The sequence below is a fragment of the Panthera uncia genome (assembly GCF_023721935.1).
Source record: "Panthera uncia isolate 11264 chromosome C1 unlocalized genomic scaffold, Puncia_PCG_1.0 HiC_scaffold_4, whole genome shotgun sequence".
Taxonomy (NCBI): Eukaryota; Metazoa; Chordata; class Mammalia; order Carnivora; family Felidae; genus Panthera; species Panthera uncia.
The window spans coordinates 25102106-25122796 of NW_026057585.1; the positions used below are offsets into that span (position 1 = coordinate 25102106).

The following is a 20691-nucleotide window of genomic DNA, read 5'->3' on the forward strand; positions in this document are numbered from 1 at the left end:
GAACATGAATGCAACAATTCTCAACAAGATACTAGCCAACCAGATCCAACAATATATTAAAAGAATCCTTCACCACGACCAAGTGGGATTTATAACTGGGATGCAGGGCTGGTTCAATACCTGCAAAACAATCAATGTGATACATCACATCAATAAAAGAAAGGACAAGAACCACATGATCCTCTCAATAGATGCAGAGTAAGCATTTGACAAAATATAGCATCCTTTCTTGATAAAAACCCTCAAGAAAGTAGGGATAGAAGGATCATACCTCAAGATCATAAAAGCCATAAACGAGAGACCCACTGCTAATATCATCCTCAATTGGGAAAAACTGAGAGCTTTCCCCCTAAGGTCAGGAACACTACAGGGATTTCCACTCTTGCCACTGTTTTCAACATAGTACTGGAAGTCCTAACCTCAGCAATCAGACAACACAAAGGAATAAAAGGCATCCAAGTTGGCAAGGAGGAAGTCAAACTTTCAGTCTTTGCAGAAGACATGATACCCTATATGGAAAACTCAAACAATTCCACCAAAAAACTGCTAGAACTGATCCATGAATTCAGCAATGTGGTAGGATATAAAATCAATACACAGAAATTGGTTGCATTTCTATACACCAATAATGAAGCAACAGAAAGAAAAATCAAGGAATTGCACCATTTATGATTGCACCAAACATGATAAAATACCTAGGAATAAACCTAACCAAGGAGGTGAAAAATCTATACACTGAAAACTATAGAAAGCTTATGAAAGAAGTTGAAGAAGACACACAAAAAATGGAAAAGTGTTCCATGCTTACGAATTAGAAGAATTAATATTGTTAAAATGTTGATACTACCCAAAACAATCTACATATTCAATGCAATTCCTATCAAAATAACACCAGCAGTCTTCACAGAACTAGGAAAAACAATCCTAAAATTTGTATGGAACCAGAAAAGACCCCGAATAGCCAAAGCAATCTTGAAAAAGAAAACCAAAGCAGTAGGCATCACAATCCCAGACTTCAAGCTGTATTACAAAGCTGTAATCATCAAGACAGTATGGTACTGGCACAAAAACAGACACTCAGATCAATGGAACAGAATACAGAACCTAGAAATGGACCCACAAACTTATGGCCAACTAATCATTGACAAAGCAGGGAAGAATACCTATCCGATGGAATAAAGACAGTCTCTTCAGCAAGTGGTGCTGGGAAAACTGGACAGCGACATGCAGAAGAATGAGCCTGGACCACTTTCTTACACCATACACAAAAATCAACCCAAAATGGATGAAAGACCTAAACTTAACACAAGAAGCCATCAAAATCCTTGAGGAGAAAGCAGGCAAAAACCTCTTTGATTTTGGCCACAGCAACTTCTTACTCAACATGTCTCCAGAGGCAAGAGAAACAAAAGCAAAAATGAACTACAGGGACCTCATTGAGATAAGCAAAACTTCTGCACAGCGACGGAAACACTCAGCAAAACTAAAAGGCAACCGACAGAATGGGAGAAGATATTTGCAAGTGATATATCAGATAAAGGGTTAGTATCCAAAACCTATAAAGAACTTATCAAACGCAACACCCAAAAAACAAATAATCCAGTGAAGAAATGGGCAAAAGGCATGAATACACACTTCTCCAAAGAAGACATCCAGATGGCAAACTGACACAAGAAACAAATGCTCAACATCATTCATCATCAGGGAAATACAAATCCAAACCACAATGAGATACCACCTTACACCTGTCAGAATAGCTAACATTAACAACTCAGGCAACAACAGATGTTGGCGAGGATGCAGAGAAAGAGGATCTCTTTTGCACTGCTGGTGGGAATGCAAACTGGTGCAGCCACTCTGGCAAACACTATGGAGGTTCCTCAAAAAATTAAAAATAGAGCTACCCTATGACCCAGAAACTGCACTACTAGGTATCTATCCAAGGGATACAGGTATGCTGTTTTGAAGGGGCACATGCACCCCTATGTTTATAGAAGCACTATCAACAACAGCTAAAGTATGGAAAGAGCCCAAATGTCCATCGACGGATGAATGGATAAAGAAGGTGTGGTATATATACAAAGGAGTATTACTCAGCAATCAAAAAGAGTGAAATCTTGCCATTTGCAACTATGTGGATGGAACTAGAGGGTATTATGCTAAGCGAAATTAGTCAGAGAAAGACAAATATCATATGACTTCACTCATATGAGGGCATTAAGACTCGGAACAGATGAACAAAAGGGAAGGGAAACAAAAATAATATAAAAACAGGGAGGGGGACAAAACATAAGAGACTCTTAAATATGGAGAACAAACAGAGGGTTACTGGAGGGGTTGTGGGAGGGGGGATGGGCTAAATGAGTAAGGGGCATTAAGGAATCTACTCCTGAAATCATTGTTGCACTATATGCTAACTAATTTGGATGTAAATTTAAAAAATAACATTAGAATTTAAAAAAAGAAAGAAATTACTTAGAAAATTACTAAGAAAATTTACTAAGAAAGAAGGTTAGAATGGAAATTAGGAAAACACCTAGTGATCTCTACCAACACTAGCTTTTCTCTCTCTCCAGGGGATATACTACTCTTGGAGGCTAGGGATGAAAGGGGCTTTAGAGGAGGTGTTTTGGGAGAGAGACAGCAGAGCCTGGAGATAAGAAGAACCAACCTGAAAGGAGCAGTGCACGAAAGCGATGGTCATGTTCAGACCTCCTGCTCCCAGAGGGGGCCCAGGGCTACTCCAGGGAGCCCCCAGAAAATGGCACAGGAACAGAATCTGCGTTCTCCCATGCAAGTGAGCACCACATCTCACCAATGCGGAAGAACTGTGTTAGTCGCCCCGCCCACTGGTTTCTGGCAAGGCCGCCCAGTGGTTGGCTATTAGTGTACGTGAAAGAATGTGCCCCTCTAGGCCGTGAGGCTTGCCAAGATCCTGGGTGGGCAGTCTCCATTATAAGGCCTCTGGACATTCAGAATTCCACTGAAACAGAAATTATGACACTAAACATCAAGATGGGTCTTGTGATCATAGGTTTGATTTGGTTTTGAGTTTTTGAATGTACATTCATAGGCACAGAAATCAGGCTGTCCAGAATTCAAAGGAGGGGTTGAAATGTCTCTAGTAACACCATTCATATTCGTTTCCCATAACTCAGTAAGTGCTAAGCTTCTAATAAGCAAAGTTCTACCCTCAAAAATCTTCTGATATAGTGGGGCACCTGGGTGGCTCAGTAGTTAAGCATCCAGCTCTTAGTTTCAGCTTAGGTCATGATCTCACAGTTTCATGGGTTCAAGCCCCGCATAGAGCTCTGCACTGGCAGTGTAGAACCTCCTCGGGTTTCTCTCTCTCCCATTCTCTCTGACCTTCCCCCACACACTCTGTCTCTATCTCTCTCAAAATAAATAAATGAACTTAAGAAAAAAAAAACTTCTGATCTAGTAGTGGGGAAATTAAAAGTATATTTAAAACAATAACATAAACTACAGAGTATTCTAAGTAAAAGCAAGGAAGGAGGAAGAGAAGAAAAAGGACTAGCCCCAGTTGAGTTCCACAATGGGTCTCACACTGTGCTAGGTGCATTTGTGCAGGATTTAATCCAGTGACAAGTCTGAGAGGTAAGACAGTGATATGATTCTCATTTTGCATACAGGAAAACTGAAGCTTGCTAAAAGAATTCAGACCAAAGATCAATTATTGATCCCAGAATGGGGATCAAACTGTTTATGGAGGGAAACATTCTGAAAACAGAGAAAAATGTCAATAGATAGTTAGTTGGCAGAAGAATGGACAAGAGGCAAGGACATTACAGGAAAAAGGATGAACCTGAGCATATGTAGAAGAAACAATAAGAAGTATTTAACCAGTTGAGGTAGATCAAAACAATATGTAGATGAGTGGAAGATAAAAGCAGAAAATAATGGCTTGTGGCCAAATCGAGAAGGCATTTGAAATGGCAGAGTGTAGAGTTTACAACGAACCCAGCAGGAAATGGGAGTGATATGGTTACGTGAGGAAGATTTACCTAGTCCACATCTACCACGTCTTCCCCACAGTTCCAAAACCAAAAGTCCTAAAGATCAAAATGATGGGATGTTATTTTGGTTCTTTTTTGCTAGTTTACTTGGAAACAAAAGCCAGTCTTATCTAAACTCCTTTGGCATTAAAGTTTAACACGAACAATACAAAACCAGTGATACTTTTTATTTATCTTCCTTAAAGTGAATACTCATACATTTCACTGCAGAAAAACAAGGTTGGACTATAGGATGCTTCTCCAGACTCCATTAGGGAGATTTTGTAATATGAAGTATCTTCTCTATATTACCTTTCTTTTTTTAAAAAAATTTTAATGTTTGTTTATTTTTGAGAGAAAGAGCATGAGCAGGGGAGAGGGAGAGAGAGGGAGACACAGAATCCAAGGCAGACCCCAGGTGCTGAGCTGTCAGCACAGAGCCCTATGCAGGGCTCAAACCCACAAACAGCAAGATCATGACCTGAGTCGAAGTCGGATGCTTAACCAACTGAGCCACCCAGACGCCCCTCCGTGTTACCTTTCTAAAGCTTCAACAATCAAAAAGAAAAATCTGTGGTTCTGAAACATATCTGACCTCAAGGTTTATATGAGGGAATATTAACTGTAGCAATGGATAGGATGGGACAGAGGGAGAACAGAGATGAGAATACTAGATTGGAGACTTCCAATAGTCCTGGCCAGAAAAAAATAAGAACTTGGCATACGGTGTACCCACGAGAATGGAAAAGATGGGAGAATCTAAGAATCAGTAGAAACTCGACGTGACAGCTAATTGGATGCAAGAAAGTGAGGAAGAAGTCAATGCAAACATCCAAGGTTAATCCTAGGAGCCCAGTGACAGTTTCGGTAACAATATCAACAACAAGAAAAATGCAATTGTTTGTTTTAATCATACTAGATTTGATGTATACAGTTGTGTAGATTGTACAATCCAAAATCTAGATTGTAAGTAATGTCAGGCAGAATTAGAAATGGGTGTGTAGAGCTCAGGAAAGAGGTCAGGACCTGAGAGGTGTAAACTTGAGCCTGGGCTACACGGAGGGGATAATGAAAGCTCTGCAAATGGATGAAATTCTCAAGTAATAAAGAAGTGAAAAACTCCATGCATAGAAATTTGGAAACCACTAGCACTTTACAACATAGCTTTCCTGGTTGCATGAAAGGTCTACTGCTGAAGATTAGCAGAGACTAACTGTCCCCCAGTGATGGAGAAGCAGGATTGTCAGACACATCAGAAAAGAACTAGGCTGGCGTTCACACAGAAGGAGCACAATTCTGGAATTTTCTCCTAATAACACTTCAGGGTGTCTGTTGCCAGCAATGTACTAAGCAAACACAAGTTTAGAGCTCTTGAAAGTTGTCCCAAAGCAAGTGAGTTCACTTTTTAAAAAAAAATCAATACATGTCTTTGAGTCTATGTTTTTTATACTCCTGGGCTAGTAGAAATGCAACTTTTTGTGGAATTTATTATTGTGGCCAGTTCTGACTCAAAAGGAGCCAGTCAGGCCAAAGAAAACTATAGTTTGTCAGGCTGTTAACTTGTTTTGTTAACAGTATCTTTCTTACCAGTACGACTACAGATTCATATCAGTATCTAATGTTTTGTAGCCAACGGACACAGATACAGTAAGAGACAGCAATGAGTGAAGCAGCTAGGAACTGAAAGCCACATTCCTCCCCTCTAAAAGCAAAGCTACGGATGGCAACTTCCTGAGAGGTGTGAGGGCTAACTGTGTATGTCAACTTGGCTGTGCCACTTTGCCCACATATTTGGTCAAACATCATTCTGGATGGTCCTGTGAGGGTGTTTCAGGGTGAGGTTTGCATTTTAATCGGTGGACCCCGAGAAAGCAGATTGCCCACCAAAATGTGGGTGGACCTCACCCAATGAGTTGAAAACACAAATAGAACAAAAGCCTGACCTCCCCCAAGCAAGAATTCTACCAGCACAATGACTGCCTTCACTGGCTTTTTCCCCAGGGCTCCACACAGGCAGCCTTGGACCTAAACTACAACATCGGCTCTTACTGAACCTCCAGCCTGCAGGCCCACTCTGTAAATGTTTGGTTTACCAGCCTCCATAATCACTTGAGCCAATTCTGTAAAATAAATAAATACATACCCTGTTGGTTCTGTTTCTCTGAAGAACCCTAACTAATACAAGAGGGTATAGAAAAAATAAAGCAACATCACTTCAGATGATCTGAAGCAATTGAAACCTATGATCCAGCCTGTTTGGGGGAAAAAAAAATCTAGTCAAAAACCAAATGGTGGTAAGCAAACTGAGGCATTAGAGTAGCTGAAATGACAAAGTGACCAGAGAAGAAGATTCCATTCCCCAGCTTTTCTCATCTCTTGAGAATTTTTATACATCAATGGCAGGTTTGCAATCCTCAGACATTTTTGTCTATTTTTCATAATACGGGGGCATTGCCCCTGTTTTTAGTCTCCTTATTTCAAACTCATTTTTGTGCCCTCTGCAATCTATAGTAGTGAAACTTTAAATGTAGTTTTTCATTTATCAAATCCAGACTTGGGTGCATCAACTGACAGATAGACAAATGAAGCTATTGTGCGACAATGCCAGAACTGTTAACATCTTCATCTTCTATCGCTGTATTTGTACAATTATTTGAATGCTACATTTTCCCTTTTGTATAAAAGTAAGTGGAAAACAGCAAATTGAAGGGTCAAAAATAGTGCTGACAAGCGAAAGTCTCATAAAGCTAGCATCACTGAGGGAAGACGGAGGCCATTTGGCATGCTAAGAGAGGCGGATGTACAGCTTCTGGCACAGAAACCTCAGCCAGTTGAGTCTACTTCAAACAGGCTATGTTCCTTCAGGTTCGTGTTTGCTACACTTACAGGGCCTGCTGCCTGGAACTCTCCACTGCCTACTTTTCTCTGGTCGGTCTCTTTCATTCAGGCACTGGTTCAAATGTCACCCCCTTAGAGAAGATTTCCCTAACCACTCTACTTAAAATAGCCTATTCTTCTGTGCCTCCCTTCCAATTTTTGAATGTGGCTGAGCCTTTATGATGGGAGAAGTTGCCATTAATTACAAAGATTTAAGAATCACTTTCAATATTTTTCTTATTTACGAAATATATTGTAATAACCGGCATTTTTAAAAGCCAGGCCTACTTTCACAAGAGAAAAAAAAAAGTAGAAATAACACATTAAATATCCAGCTTAATGAATTACTACAACTGAAATGTCTGAGAAACCAGCACCTGGTCAGGAAGTAGAGCGTAGCCATCGCTCTCCCTCCTCCACCCTCATCCCCACCCCCCAAAAATAATCGTCACGTGCAACACCAACCACAACCCCATCCTTTCCCCCCACAGGTAACTGTAAGCCATATAATAAAAGCCAAGAATGCATCTGTAATTTAGTGCCACTGTGCCTGCTTTTGAACATTTAGAATCATATGGTACGTATTCTTTTGTGTTCACTTCATTTGTTCAGTATTGCCTTTTTAAGATGAATCCATGTTGCTCTATGTGGCCATACTTCAGTCACTTAGTTTGCTTATAGGATTCCATTGCATGACTACACCACAATGTACTTGTCCGTTCCGTGTTGGTGGAGGTTTTGGGTTGCCACATTTGGGCTATGAAAAATAATACTGTTATGGACATTCTTGTATAGGTAACCTCACACATTTATGCACATGTTTCTGGAGGGTACATACCTAGCAGCAGAAATGCTGGGTTATAGGGTATGCAATTGTCAGTTTTTCTAGATTAGATCAAACTGTTCGCTCAAAGTACCTGGGTGGATTTATACTCCCGCCAAGGGTGCATCAGTATGGACCTTGCTCCACTTCTTAGTCAACTCTTATTATTAATCATCTTGTAAATTCTTCTAGTGGGGGCACCTGGGTGGCTCTGTCGGTTAGGTGGCAGACTCGATTTCAGCTCAGGTCATGATCTCAGCTCAGGTCATGATCTCACATTTCGTGGGATAGAGCCCTGCTACGGGTTCTGCACTGACACAGGGAAGCCTGCTTGGGATTTTCTCTCTCTCCCTCTCATTCTGCCCCTCCCCTGCTTGGGTTTTCTCCCTCTCCCTCTCTGTCTCTCTCAAAATAAATAAAAAACATTTTAAAAGTCTTTCAATATGAAACAAAGAAATAAATTCTTCCAGGGGGGGGCTGGGGGTATCATCGTGGTTTTTTTTGCTTCCCCCCCCCCCCCCCACCAATTACCAATGGCATTGAGTACCTTTGCATACTGTTTTTGGCCATTTGGATAGTTTCAGTTGTGAAGTACCTATTCAAGATTCCTTTGCCCATTTTTCTATCCGGTTGCCTATTTCTTATTAATATTCTGGAAATGAGACCTGTATCAATAAAATGTTAAATGCCTTTCCCCATTCTGTGGCATGCCTTTCCATTATCTTTAATGGTATCTTTTGATGAACATACGTTTTTAATTTTAGTGGAGTCCAACTTACTAATTTTTCCCGTCAAGATTTTGCTTTTGTGTCCTGTTTAACACCAGGATCTGAAGGTGAAGAAAATATGCTACTGTATTTTCTTCTAAAGTATTTTTGCCTTTCACATTTTGGCCTCTAATACATCTGGAATTCATCTTGGTTGTGAAGTAGGGGCAAAATTTAATTTTTTTTTTTCCAATGCAGACACTCAGTTGTTCCAGGACCTTGTTCTGTCCTTTCCAAGCATGATTCCTGGAACATCCTCATTTAACTCAACAATTGGGCTTGGCGGAAGCAGATGGGTCTCAGAGAATGGCTGCAGAATATCAAATTTGGGTAGGTAATGACTCCAATTATAATTGCTATTCCAGATGTAGTCTTATCCTGCAGCAAATCAACATAGCCCTGGGTACGTGGTATCTAGCTCTGGATCTGGCAAATACTTTTCCTTGGTATCAATTTGTAAAGACCACTAGAAGTAGTTTGTTTTTACCTGGCAAGTACAGCCTGACACTTTCACTTCAGGACCATATCTTACTTTAGGACTATGTCAGCTCTCTGGCTCTGTGTCATAATTCAGTATTCAAGGACTTCTTCGTTCATTTTAACATCCCTCTGAACATGATGCTGATTGGACCTGGCAAACAGAAAGTAGCAAGTACTCTAAATGCCTTACCAAAAAGAGGGAGATAAAAGCCCATGAAAATTCAGAAGCTCACCAGCATGGTAAAGTTTTTAGGGGTCCAGTGTTCTGAGGCATATCCCAGAATATCCCAAGTTGCTTCACCTTACACTCCTACCACTAACATACAATGCTTCCTAGGCATGTTTGGATTCTGGAGGCAATATATTTTATATTTTAATGTGATTTTCTGCCCCATTTGATGATTAACCCTTGGAGTTGCCTGTTTTGAGTGGGGCCCAGAGCAAGAAAAGGCTGCAGATCCAAACTGAGTATAAGCTGTCTTGCTGTGTGGGCCTTGCAGCCCAGATGACGCAATGGAGCCCAATGTAGTCAGAGTACAATAGAACTTAAGGTTTTATATCAAAGCCATGCTCTTTTACATATAGTTATCCTTCTCTTGAAAAAGAGCTCCTAGCTTGCTCCTGGTTCTTCATTGACACTGAACACTTGACTGTGGGACACCAACTGACTATGTGACCTGAGCTACCTGTCATGAACTGGATATTATTTCATCCATGAAGTCATAAATATGGGTATGTACAATGAAGTGATGTGTCCAAGAGCAGGCTCCAGCAGGTCCTGAAGGTACAGGCAAGCTGCATGACCAAGTGACTCAGATGACCACAGAAACCACTACATAGCTGCTTCTTCCAGGATCATGCCTCGAGCATCACGGGGAGTACCCATAACTTGTTAGCCGAGGAAGAACGAACTCAGGCTTTCTGAGGATGGTTCTTCAGCAATTACCATTCCAGTCTAAAGTGTCTTGGAGAGGTGAAAGTGAAGAGAAAAAACCTTTTCAGTGGGTAAATCTCTGAGTTGTACTTCTGGTTATATACTTTACCTAGGTAAAGAAATGTCCATGGTGGGGCGCCTGGGTGGCTCAGTCGGTTGAGCGTCCAACTTCAGCTCAGGTCATGATCTCACAGTTTGTGGTTTTGAGCCCCACGTCAGGATCTGTGCGGACAGCTCAGAGCCTGGAGCCTGCTTCTGATTCTGTGTCTTCCTCTCTCTCTGCTCCTCCCCCTGCTTGCAGCCTGCCTCTCTCTCTCTCTCTCTCTCTCTCTCTCTCTCTCTCAAAAATAAATAAACATTAAAAAATAAAAAAAATTAAAAAAGAAATGTCCATGGTGTAGATCTATAGTATATCATGGGCACTGGCTAATGGATTGGCCAGGGAAATCAGTCACTTTGAAAGAACTAGATCAGAAGACTAATGACAGAGATCTGAGGCAGATATATATGAATGGACCCCTCAGGATGAGCATAAAATATGAGAATATTTACGTCCCATGTGATGTTTATAAAAGGACAACCACTGCAGAGAAAGCCTTCACTGATTAAATGGACAGGCTAACTCATTCTGTAGACTTCAGTCATCCTCTTTCCCTAGCACCCCCGTGCTTGCTCAGTGGGCTCTAATACAAAGCAAATATGGCAGCAGGGATAGAAGTTATACATGGGCTCAGCAACATAAAATTTCTCTCCCCAATATTGATCTTGCTGTTATCACTGCTGAGTGCCTAACCTGCTATGAACAGAGATCAATGCTGAGCCACCAGTAGGGCCTCATATCCTGGGAGACACTACTGCCTCATGACTAGTTAATTACATTGGATCTCTTCTCTAGTGGAAGGGCCAGCAATTTGTCCTCAGAGAAATACTTATTTCAGTTATAAATCAGAAGTTCCTTTCTATAATACTACCAACCACAATATTATAGACGTTGTGAGAGCACAATATAATTTTGAAGTGAAAAATTCATTTCACAACAAAAGAAATGTAGCAATGGGCTCATGACTATGAAACGTATAGGCCTTCCATGTGCCAAATCGCCCAGAAGTGGCTAGCTTGATAGAATAATATAATGACCTACAAAAGAGTCAGTTATCTGGCTAGCTAGAAGACAAGACTCTGAAAGTTGAGGTGCTATCATACAATACAAAGATGTACTTTGAATCCGTGATCAATATAAGATATTATTTCTCCCACTGCCAGAATACATGGGTCCAGAAATCAAGGAATTAAAATAAGATGGATTTCTGTATTATACATATAATCCACTCACAAAATTTTTATTCCCAACTCTGTAAACTTGGGCTATGCTGGTTTGGCAGTCTTAGTTCTCATGGAAGGAATGTTTCTACCAGCCACACAAAATGGTTCAAATGAATTAGAAGGTGAGACTGACACCTGAATATATTAGGCTCCTTAGAACACTAAATGAACAAGCAAAGAAAGAGGTTCGCAAAATGGCAGGGGTGATTGATCCAGATTACTACAGGAAAACTGGGCTACTGCTACACCATGGGGTTGACAAGAACTATGTCAAGAGCCCAGGGAATACCTCTTAATATTTTTTGTTCAATACTCAAAGTTAATAAGCAACCCAACTCCTGAAAACGTAGATCCTTCCAAAATGAAGAGTTGGCTACCCTACTAGATAGAGAGCCTTAACTAGAGAAAGTGCTGACCAAGAGCAAAGAAAAATGGAGTAGAAGGAGAAGTTATAAATATCAGCTACAGCTTCAAGATCAGTTATAGAAACAAGTATCAAAGTACTCATGCAAATTTGCTTCATTGCTTGTTCTGTGTATCTTTGTATATATTAACTGTCTTTCCTTCCCACTTTCCTCAAGTTTTTCCCTTTCCTTCTCTCAAGTTATATAAGAAAGGTTGGTAGTGATGAACTTTACAGTTTATCTTCAGGTTACAGAACATCCAGGTGGGATTGTGACTGAACAAGAATTAACACCAGGGGCGCCTGGGTGGCTCAGTCGGTTAAGCATCTGACTTCGGCTCAAGTCATGATCTCACGGTTTGTGAGTTCAAGCCCCACATCTCTCTCCCTCTGCCCCTCCCCCATGCTCTCTCAAAATACAGAATTAAACGTCAAAAAAAAAAAAAAAAAAGAATTAACACCAGTGAGTCTAATAGTAACTGATGGGACCTTATTTCTCCACTTTTGGGGGGAAAGTTAAAAGTCTTCATTTGTACAGAAAAAAATAGTTAAATCTGATAGAAGCATAAACCTGTACTTGTACAGAAGTTTAAATGTGGGTAGGGAGTAGGTGTGAATGCTTAAAAGCTAAAAGGGAAGGCTGTGCTGGTTACTTACTATAGGCACACAGGTCTCTCCCTTCACACACACACACACATCCATCCTCCTACATTTTGTGGTTCTCCTGGGGTCGGGTTATTCAAATGACATTTCCCAGACTTCTTTACCAGGTGGATTCCTGTTGAGTTTGCTCAATAGGAGGCACTGCTGGGAACTCTGCTAGTGGTACAGGTTCCAGCACTGTGATGGCTGTTGGCATTTGCTGCAGTGGCAGCAAGTGGCAACTCCAATAGACCAGAGATAGTACCTATCAGCAGCGGTAGCTCTGGGACCAACTACAATAGTCTTTAAAGTGCAGCAGAAGGTAAATGTTTCATAATTTCTAAACGCTGAGTAGATCGCCCTCCCCTCTTTTTTTCTTCTCTGTCACCTAGCTCCACTCCCTCTCCTTTTTGCTCTTTTGGTCTTCTAACCAATTCCTGTTTTAGATTCACTGTTTGAAATACCTAGGCTGGTTTCTGGGTTCCTAACTGCACTTTAATGAACCATTCTTGAATTCTTAATATTTTTCAGTTCTAGAATTTCTATTTGTTTTTTGTTTTGTTGTTTTTCAAATATAAATATAGCATGTCACCTTTTACATTTTCTAATTCCAGTTCCAAGTTTGGCTTTTATCTCCTGGAACATACTAAGCCTGTTTCGTGATCTAGGTCTAATAACTCTAGCATGTAGAATCCCTGTGGTTCTATTTCTATTGTCTATTATTTCTGTTGTTTCTCATTAATAGTATCTTGTCTCTTCATGAGTCCAATTATCTCTGATTATCTGCTAAATACTGAATTTTAAAATTACTTATAAATTTGACACCTAGGATAATGTTATCTGATTCCAAAGAAGACTTAGAGGATATGGGGCATTAGAATCATGGACCACCCTAATCCAAATTCAAAGCTTAAGACATTCTGGACCTAACAGAACCCACCAACTTTAGCTATAGTACTAGGACAACTAGTACTTACTCTCACAGTGCAGTCCTTGAGGGGTCCCAGCCCTTGGCCCCCCATCTTCTATCTTCTGGAAGTCCTAATTAGCTTTTCAGAAGTACCTCAAGCTGAAAAGAAAGCATCAGGGTTTTAGTAAAATCTTCCTCTAGTTAAGAAAATAAAAATATAAAAAGATAAAAAAAACATCTTCCTCCAGTTAAGAAAATACCAGAGACTCTTACAGACTTTTTGCACATTTTAAGTTTCCTTTTATTCAGAGATCATCAAATTAAATTCATATAAATCTCTAACACCGTCAAGGTTAGTTTTGCATTCCAATGTGTATACATTTGTGAAAGACTTAGATGTGAACATCCACAAAAAAAAAAAATCAAAACCAATACTTTTAAAACATTTTAGCAAATAGAAATGTAATTAATTTGGAGAAAGTCATTACCAACATTCAATTTTGCCTGATTCAAGCTCTTCTCTAGGGGTGGAAGGTCAAATCTGAAGATGAGAGTTTGAAGGAGAACCATAAATTAAATCATGGTGTGGCAAACACTTGAGCACAGAAGAGTCAAGGCAAAATGAAGCACTCGCAGTTCTCTTGTGATAAAATTCAGACCCAGCCTCCTACTATTGCTACTGCTACAACCTTGATGGCAGTAACTTTTAATCCCCTCGTTTAGTTAAGTCAAAGAAAGTGGTGATAACGTCCAGTCCCAAATTTTCAAGCCTATTTTCAGTTTAGCATATCAGTAGCCTAGTGTCTCCTTGCCATACCGTTCCCATAGAACAACCTACAACATTTACCAGTTCTCCAGGAAAAAAAATCACAGATATCCTTGAATGAGATAAAATGAACCGAAAATCCCCCTTCGCTGGAACCCCATAAAATGATCATTAGGTAGGAATAACTTAATTGTAAGGGTGCCTGAAAAGTGAGACAATCAGACTGAACCACCACGATGCCAGAGCAACGCTGTCAAGGAACACTACCGGCATGCTCGAACGTGCCCTCGCTTATGCCTCCCATCGGCTAGGATTTTATAATTACATCACTGTACTTCATAGATCGCAGGGAGAGGGATTTGTGTGGCCTTTCCTCCATCACTTGGCCCCTTATTTCAGAAGTACAGTTGGCTTTGTGAACACAAATATCCTTTCTGAAATGTAAATGGCTCCTTACACTTGTTAGAGATTTTAATGCAAGCTTTTATTTTCTGGTGTCTTCTCTTCTTCTTTACTATATAGTAAAAAAAAATATATATATATATATATATTTTTTTAACGTTTATTTATTTTTGAGACAGGGAGAGACAGAACATGAACAGGGGAGGGTCAGAGAGAGGGAGACACAGAATATGAAGCAGGCTCCAGGCTCTGAGCTGTCAGCACAGAGCCCGACGAGGGGCTAGAACTCACGGACCACAAGATCATGACCTGAGCCGAAGTCGGCCGCCCAACCGACTGAGCCACCCAGGCGCCCCCTATAGTAAATATATTTTAAGATTATCATACTTTAACAGATTTCCTAAGAAATAAAATAATGGTATCTTGGGGCGCAGTCGGTGGTTCAGTCAGTTAAGCGTCTGACTTCAGCTCAGGTCATGATCTCACTGTTTGTGAGTTCAAGCCCCGCGTATGGTTCTGTGCTGACAGCTCAGAGCCTGGAGCCTGCTTCAGATTCTCTGTCTCCCTCTCTCTCTGCCCCTTCTCTGCTCACATTCTCTCTCTCTCCCTCTAAAATGAATAAACATTAAAAAAAATTTTTTTAATGGTATCTCTGTATCATTTCCTCCATCCAACAAGTCAAGTTCATTTTGTGTGAAAGTTTTCCCCTTGTAAAACCAGAAGGTGAATTTTTCAAAAAAGAATTCTAATTTAAATAGACTCTCTAGTCCTGTAACTGGCAGGTACTGTGCTATCTGGGACCTCAAAGAAAGCGATCATAAATCAAGTTCTACAGAACTTCTTTGATTTTATTCAAGCTAACAATTCATGCACTTCCACAAAGAAATCAGTGTTATATTTTTCTTAACATTCAACTTAAAACATTAGATATAATAAGCTGAATAGGGGAAAATCGTGATCAAATGCTAAAAATGTAAACATGAGAAAAAGTAAACACAAAAACAAACCTTTAAAAAAATTCATTTAATTACAAGAAAATTAGCCAGAAAATTGCACAGTTCCAAACAAATCTGCTATACAAACACAAGGGCTCATTTACCATCATCATCTTATATTTATCTTGCAAATAACATTCCATCTATTGAACCTAGTCTTTGCTGGCAAAAATTAGAATACATGGATGTTTTTACTGTTTAATATTCCATAAGCAAAATTGGGTTTTGTTCCTGAAGTTAGAATGGTAGCTATCATTTTGCTTCAGAGAAACTTTAAAATTGTTCCCTTGTGAGGATTTCAATTAGCCATTCCCAAAACCCAATGTGAAACACAAAACAAAACAAAACAAAGAACCACTGCTATCTTACTAAAAGATTCCTGTCTTCCATTTCATTTTACCAGCCCAAGCACAAATTCGGAGAAAAGCTTCTTAAGTCCTGCAGTTTCAAATTCCTTTTGTAACTCATCCAACGATGAATACTCTTTGACTTCAAATGCCAGAAACCTGCATTATACAAGAGAAACTCATGAATATGCCTAGATTTGTCAGAGTATAATTATCGATTCAGTTACTTTTCGTTCTGCAATAGTACTAAATTATACCTTTTGTGTTCTGTCTGTACTTTTGTTTCAAACAGTACACTAATCATTTTCTCTTTGCATTTCTTTCCACTTGAGTCCACATCTACTTTGGAGGTTTTCTGAAGAATCAGGTATTCCTAAATGATAAATCAGTACATTAAAAACAGATGCTACTCTGAATCTCAAAGTCCTAGTTTCAAAGGAGCCATAAATCTGCAGGCTTATTTTCCTACGTAAAGAGTACCCCCTTTCTGAATCAAGCAATAAGAGGGCTATGGTGTCTTTCTACACTAGGCAGCATAATGTGCTGGTGGAAGGATGCAAACTACACAGGTTTAAATCTGGACCATGCAGCCTACTAGATCAGATTCCAGTCTGGCCACCTACACCCTCTGTGCCTCAGAGCCTGCTCCATGACATGGTACTCATAACAGCACCTACCTCATGGGAAGCTGTGACGGTTAAATGAGTTAATACATGCAAAGCACTCAGAGAGGCTGCCACACACAGCTATGGCACAATTAATAGTACCAACTACTGCCATTAATGTCACTACTTCCATGTCTGGAGGAGGTTAACAGGCACACAGCACTTGCCATTCCAAATGGCATGGCATCTATAAATATGTACCTGTAATTCTCCACCCTGAAACGCAATCTTAGAAAATCGAACAGAGATATTTACATGAAGTGGCATTTTAGGGAAAGCTAATAATAATAATAATAATAATAATAATAATAATAATAAAAGGACTCTTTAAAAAGTGTAATTTCTCTACATTAGCAAAGTTCGAGTCAAATGAATAAATACTTGCTAATTGATTGATGGATCCAATCTGCAGAACATCTGCAGAACAGCTGCGCTTAGACTAACGTTCCTGAGCTGGCTTAAAGAAAAATCTGAGACTTTCAGGGAAATACGAACACGGAAATTAATTTGTATTCATTTTGTCAGTCAGCAGTTTACTTGAAATATCAAGTTTTGTAGATATACTATAAATCACCTTAAAACACCTGGCTCTTTGGTCAGACCTCAAACCAAGATTTAGATTAAGCTTTAATTATTTGTGGTATCTGTATGCTATAAACCCAGCACTCATCCGGTTAACCAAATACCAATTACGTATTGTGATAAGCGCCCACCCTAAAAAAAAGCTAGGTAGTTATTTTACAAATCTTTCAGATTATAGGTTGTGCAAGCTTAATCGGTTTTGAATAAATTCAATTGTAAGTATTCTTGACCCAACCTATCTGAAAGCACAAAACCTATTAAGTGATTTGTAGCGCTTTCAAGATATAAAATATAATAAGCAGCTTTCCTTGTCTGGTACCACATAAAACAGGTGAGATGAGTTGAGAATTCGAACTTGGAAAATCTGAAGATGATGATTTTGAAAGCAGCTGCTGAGACAAGTCAGGTGGAAAGCAAAAGTTAGGTGGGTGGTGACAAGCTGACAGCCCTAACGATTCTACTTCCACTAACACTAAATCCTCCTTAGGAAGGACCAGCGCCTCTTTCCAGGTATTAGAGGAGCCAAATTAAAGTGTCAGAATGTGTTTTTAACTGCCAAAAAGTTTAACCTTTCACAGACTACCCACAAACAGACACCGTGCTGTGCCAAAGAATGAAATACAAACATGCACAAACTTCTCGTGCACATTTATAAAGTTAAGGCTCAAAGCTAATTACAAACATTCACGCACCACAGAGATCTTTTTTATAACCCCTTACTTTTGTTATGCGGAATGATTTTTTTTTTTAAGTTTATTTATTTTTTTGGGAGAGAGAGTAGGAGAGGGGCAGAAATAAAGGGGGACAGAGGACCCAAAGCGGGCTCTGTGCTGACAGCAGACAGCCTGATGCAGGGCTTGAACCCAGGAACTGTGAGATCAAGACCAGAGCCAAAGTCAGACGCTTAACTGACTGAGCCACCCAGGTGCCCCTGGAATGATTTTTCAAATATCATCTACTTCTTCAAGCTTTACAAGTTTGTAGATATAATTAGAAGTTAAAGACACTCTTAAGAAGATAGAGATCCATTAACACCATTTTGGCAGAAAATAGCCAAATTCATACTCAACATTAAACTTTCTGGCACCTTGATATTGCTTCGGTCTCCTTGTAGTAAAATCAGTATTATTTTACCCATGAACATCAGTCTTCCTGTCAGTTGTAAATCAGAAGCCCACTTCTCAACAGTTTGGACATATTTGGTCTTTGCTCTCATGTGATCTAAATGCAAAAGAGTCATCCACAGTCCATCATCCACAGTCGTGCCTGTTGCAAAGGTACACTTTTCACGGCCACTTCCAGTTTCTGGTTGGTTGAGGACGTGCCTGAGATTGTGCTGAATCCAGAGAACCAGCTCATGAACCATAGGTTCCGACAAAAGGTTCTCTGCTTGCTTAAGTAACTTCTCTTTCACGGTCATGGACTGGGCCCGGGTCAAGTGTTCCGAGTGAACCGAGATGGCAGGTAGACACGACGGGTAATTTACCGGTAAGTGGAACAGCAATTCTAAAGGTACATCCTCACCCATAAGTCCTTCAGCTTTTGTGAGAATTCTGAACACGGTCCCATCTGTCTCTGGAAAGCACCCAAAAATAATTATTAGCTATACATAATGTGATTTGAATGGAACACTAAGAAGTCAAAATTTGTGTTTCCAGATCTACTTATTTTTCATGAGAAAACTTGAGTTATTTTGCGAAGAGACACATAATACTAAGCGAGCTGTGAATTACAGATGATCTCCTTCAGCCATACATATATACTCATGGATTCATGCATACCAGCACCCAGGACTTCTCTGGCATTTACACCGGCTATTGCCCCATTTTTATTCAGATTTCCCAGAGGGTTTCTCATCACAAATTTTTTTCCCACCCAGACCTAGTTATAATTCTGGAAACTCGTAATAAACTCATATGAACATTCAGAGAAACAGTATTGTGTATATATAAAATCAGTAATTAATTAAAAAGTGATACAGTACGTTCAAGGAAGGTCACTTTGGGGCAAATTCAAGTCAAAGCAAACACTGGGATGCTGTGTGGTTGCAGGGGCAGAGAAACCGATGACTGTGCATGATACAGTAACTGCCCGGCCCTGCTCTTTTCTTACTTCAAATATATTAGTATCAGTGCAACATGAAGGTAGCAAGATGAACTAAAATGGGGCGGACATCAATTCAGCCCTTTCTGGCTCCAGAAGGAGGAGGGGGGAAGCACACACAGGATAGGAGATGAAACACTCTGCTCTCTTTCAGATTTGCTCCACTTCACCCCTCTGATGTGTTCCACACCACTTCACCCCACTTTTCAAAAAGTTGATAAAACGTCAGGCTGATTCATTCTGCAGGGGGCAAGCAGCACACAGATCAGAAGAGCAGAGTAGAAGAGAACTGGGTGCAGACGGATCTCTTTGAAGCCGACTTGCCTCTCTCTACCCCTACTTCTTTCTCCACACGCCCTCGTTCCATTCTCCTTCACAAGAGAGGCAGGCAAACCTTTCTCATTTTCATACCTGGATTGCTGCCCCACAGCCTCAACAACTGGAACCTGAATGTGTCTCCCTTAAGAGAACCAAACGGAACATTAAAACGGCTTTCTAGCCATCTGATCCCATTAATACAGAAGCTGTTGTGACAGACATTGATTCATACAGGACCAAACAGATCTGCTGCACAGAGGTTTTTGTCGTGTTTTGTTTTTTGTTTTTAATAGACTCTTCAGTATCAGCTGCAAAGCACTACTATTTTAAGACACCACCCAGAAACACGAATGGTAACCATTATAAAGATCGTATTAAAGTGATACAGCCAAAATTTGTTGACATAAGAAAAATGTGTACTGTATAAAGAAAAATTCTCTAAATTTTAGTACATTCCTCTACGATCCATCACATTTCTCAAAACCCTTGTTTCTTCCGGCCAGTTCCTCATTTTTAAATATTTTATTATTAAATAGAGTCCGTATATGTCAGATCAGTACACTTCACTATGTGAAATGGGCATTATAAATACACCTACAGGCAACGTATAACCATTAGGCTGAATAAACTCTCCAGAAAACCTCTAGGGAGCCCAATTTTTCTCTCGAGGGGAAGCTTAACTTTTGAAGATCTTCATACATTCATCAGTCAACAAATATTCACCTAAAATCTGTCTTATGATTCCCATGGTACTTTGAACTTATTTTGTGGTACTTTCATACCAGAATTACTACAGTTGAACCAAATGAACTATTTTCTTCACATTGGAATATCTCAATTTTCTTTTTAGACAACAACCAAGAAGTAATTTTACAAGTTATAAGAAACTTTTTAATTTTACAGTTACACAGCTCTAAGCATTATGTGGCTAGCTCGTCACCATGGGTCTCACAGGTGCAGAAGTCACTGCTACCTGTGCGAGACTGAACAATGGTCCAACGATGCATGTGTTCTGATCCCCAGAACATGGCAAAAGGGCCTTTGCAGATGTGATTAGGTTAACGAACCCGAGACGGGCACAAAATATAACACAAGTGTCCTTATAAGAGTAAGGAAGAGGGAGATTGTACCACAGAAGGCAATATAGTCACTGAAGCCAGATACCATGATGTCAGCTTTGAAGACAGAGGAGGACCATGAGCCAAGGGGTGCAAGAAATGCAGCTATAGAAGCTGGAAGAGGCAAAGAAATGGATTCACCCTCAGAGTCCCCAGTGGGAACACAGCCCTGCTGACCACTTGATTTTAGCCCAGTGAAAGTGATTTCAGGCTTCTGACC

The 20691-nt window shown here is 40.0% G+C and overlaps 1 protein-coding gene across 7 annotated transcripts in view; it reads right to left on the reverse strand.

Annotated features, from left to right (window-relative positions):
• The window catches only part of RWDD3 (RWD domain containing 3), a 92249-nt gene that overhangs the window by 52257 nt on the left and 19301 nt on the right, over positions 1 to 20691 (reverse strand). For 2 of the 7 annotated variants that reach the window (XR_007454691.1, XR_007454692.1), the window contains exons 2-5: positions 18020 to 18507; positions 15943 to 16058; positions 15708 to 15844; positions 13243 to 13334 (exon numbers count right to left, since the gene is read on the reverse strand). Coding sequence is in view for 5 of the 7 variants with exons in the window: in XM_049616762.1 (XP_049472719.1) it covers positions 15730 to 15844; positions 15943 to 16058; positions 18020 to 18507 (719 nt within the window). In the remaining 2 variants the exon portion in view is untranslated. Of the gene's footprint in view, positions 1 to 12667; positions 13335 to 15349; positions 15845 to 15942; positions 16059 to 18002; positions 18508 to 20691 lie in introns of those variants that run through there. The other 5 variants (XM_049616763.1, XM_049616761.1, XM_049616762.1 and 2 more) reach the window with 4 other exon arrangements.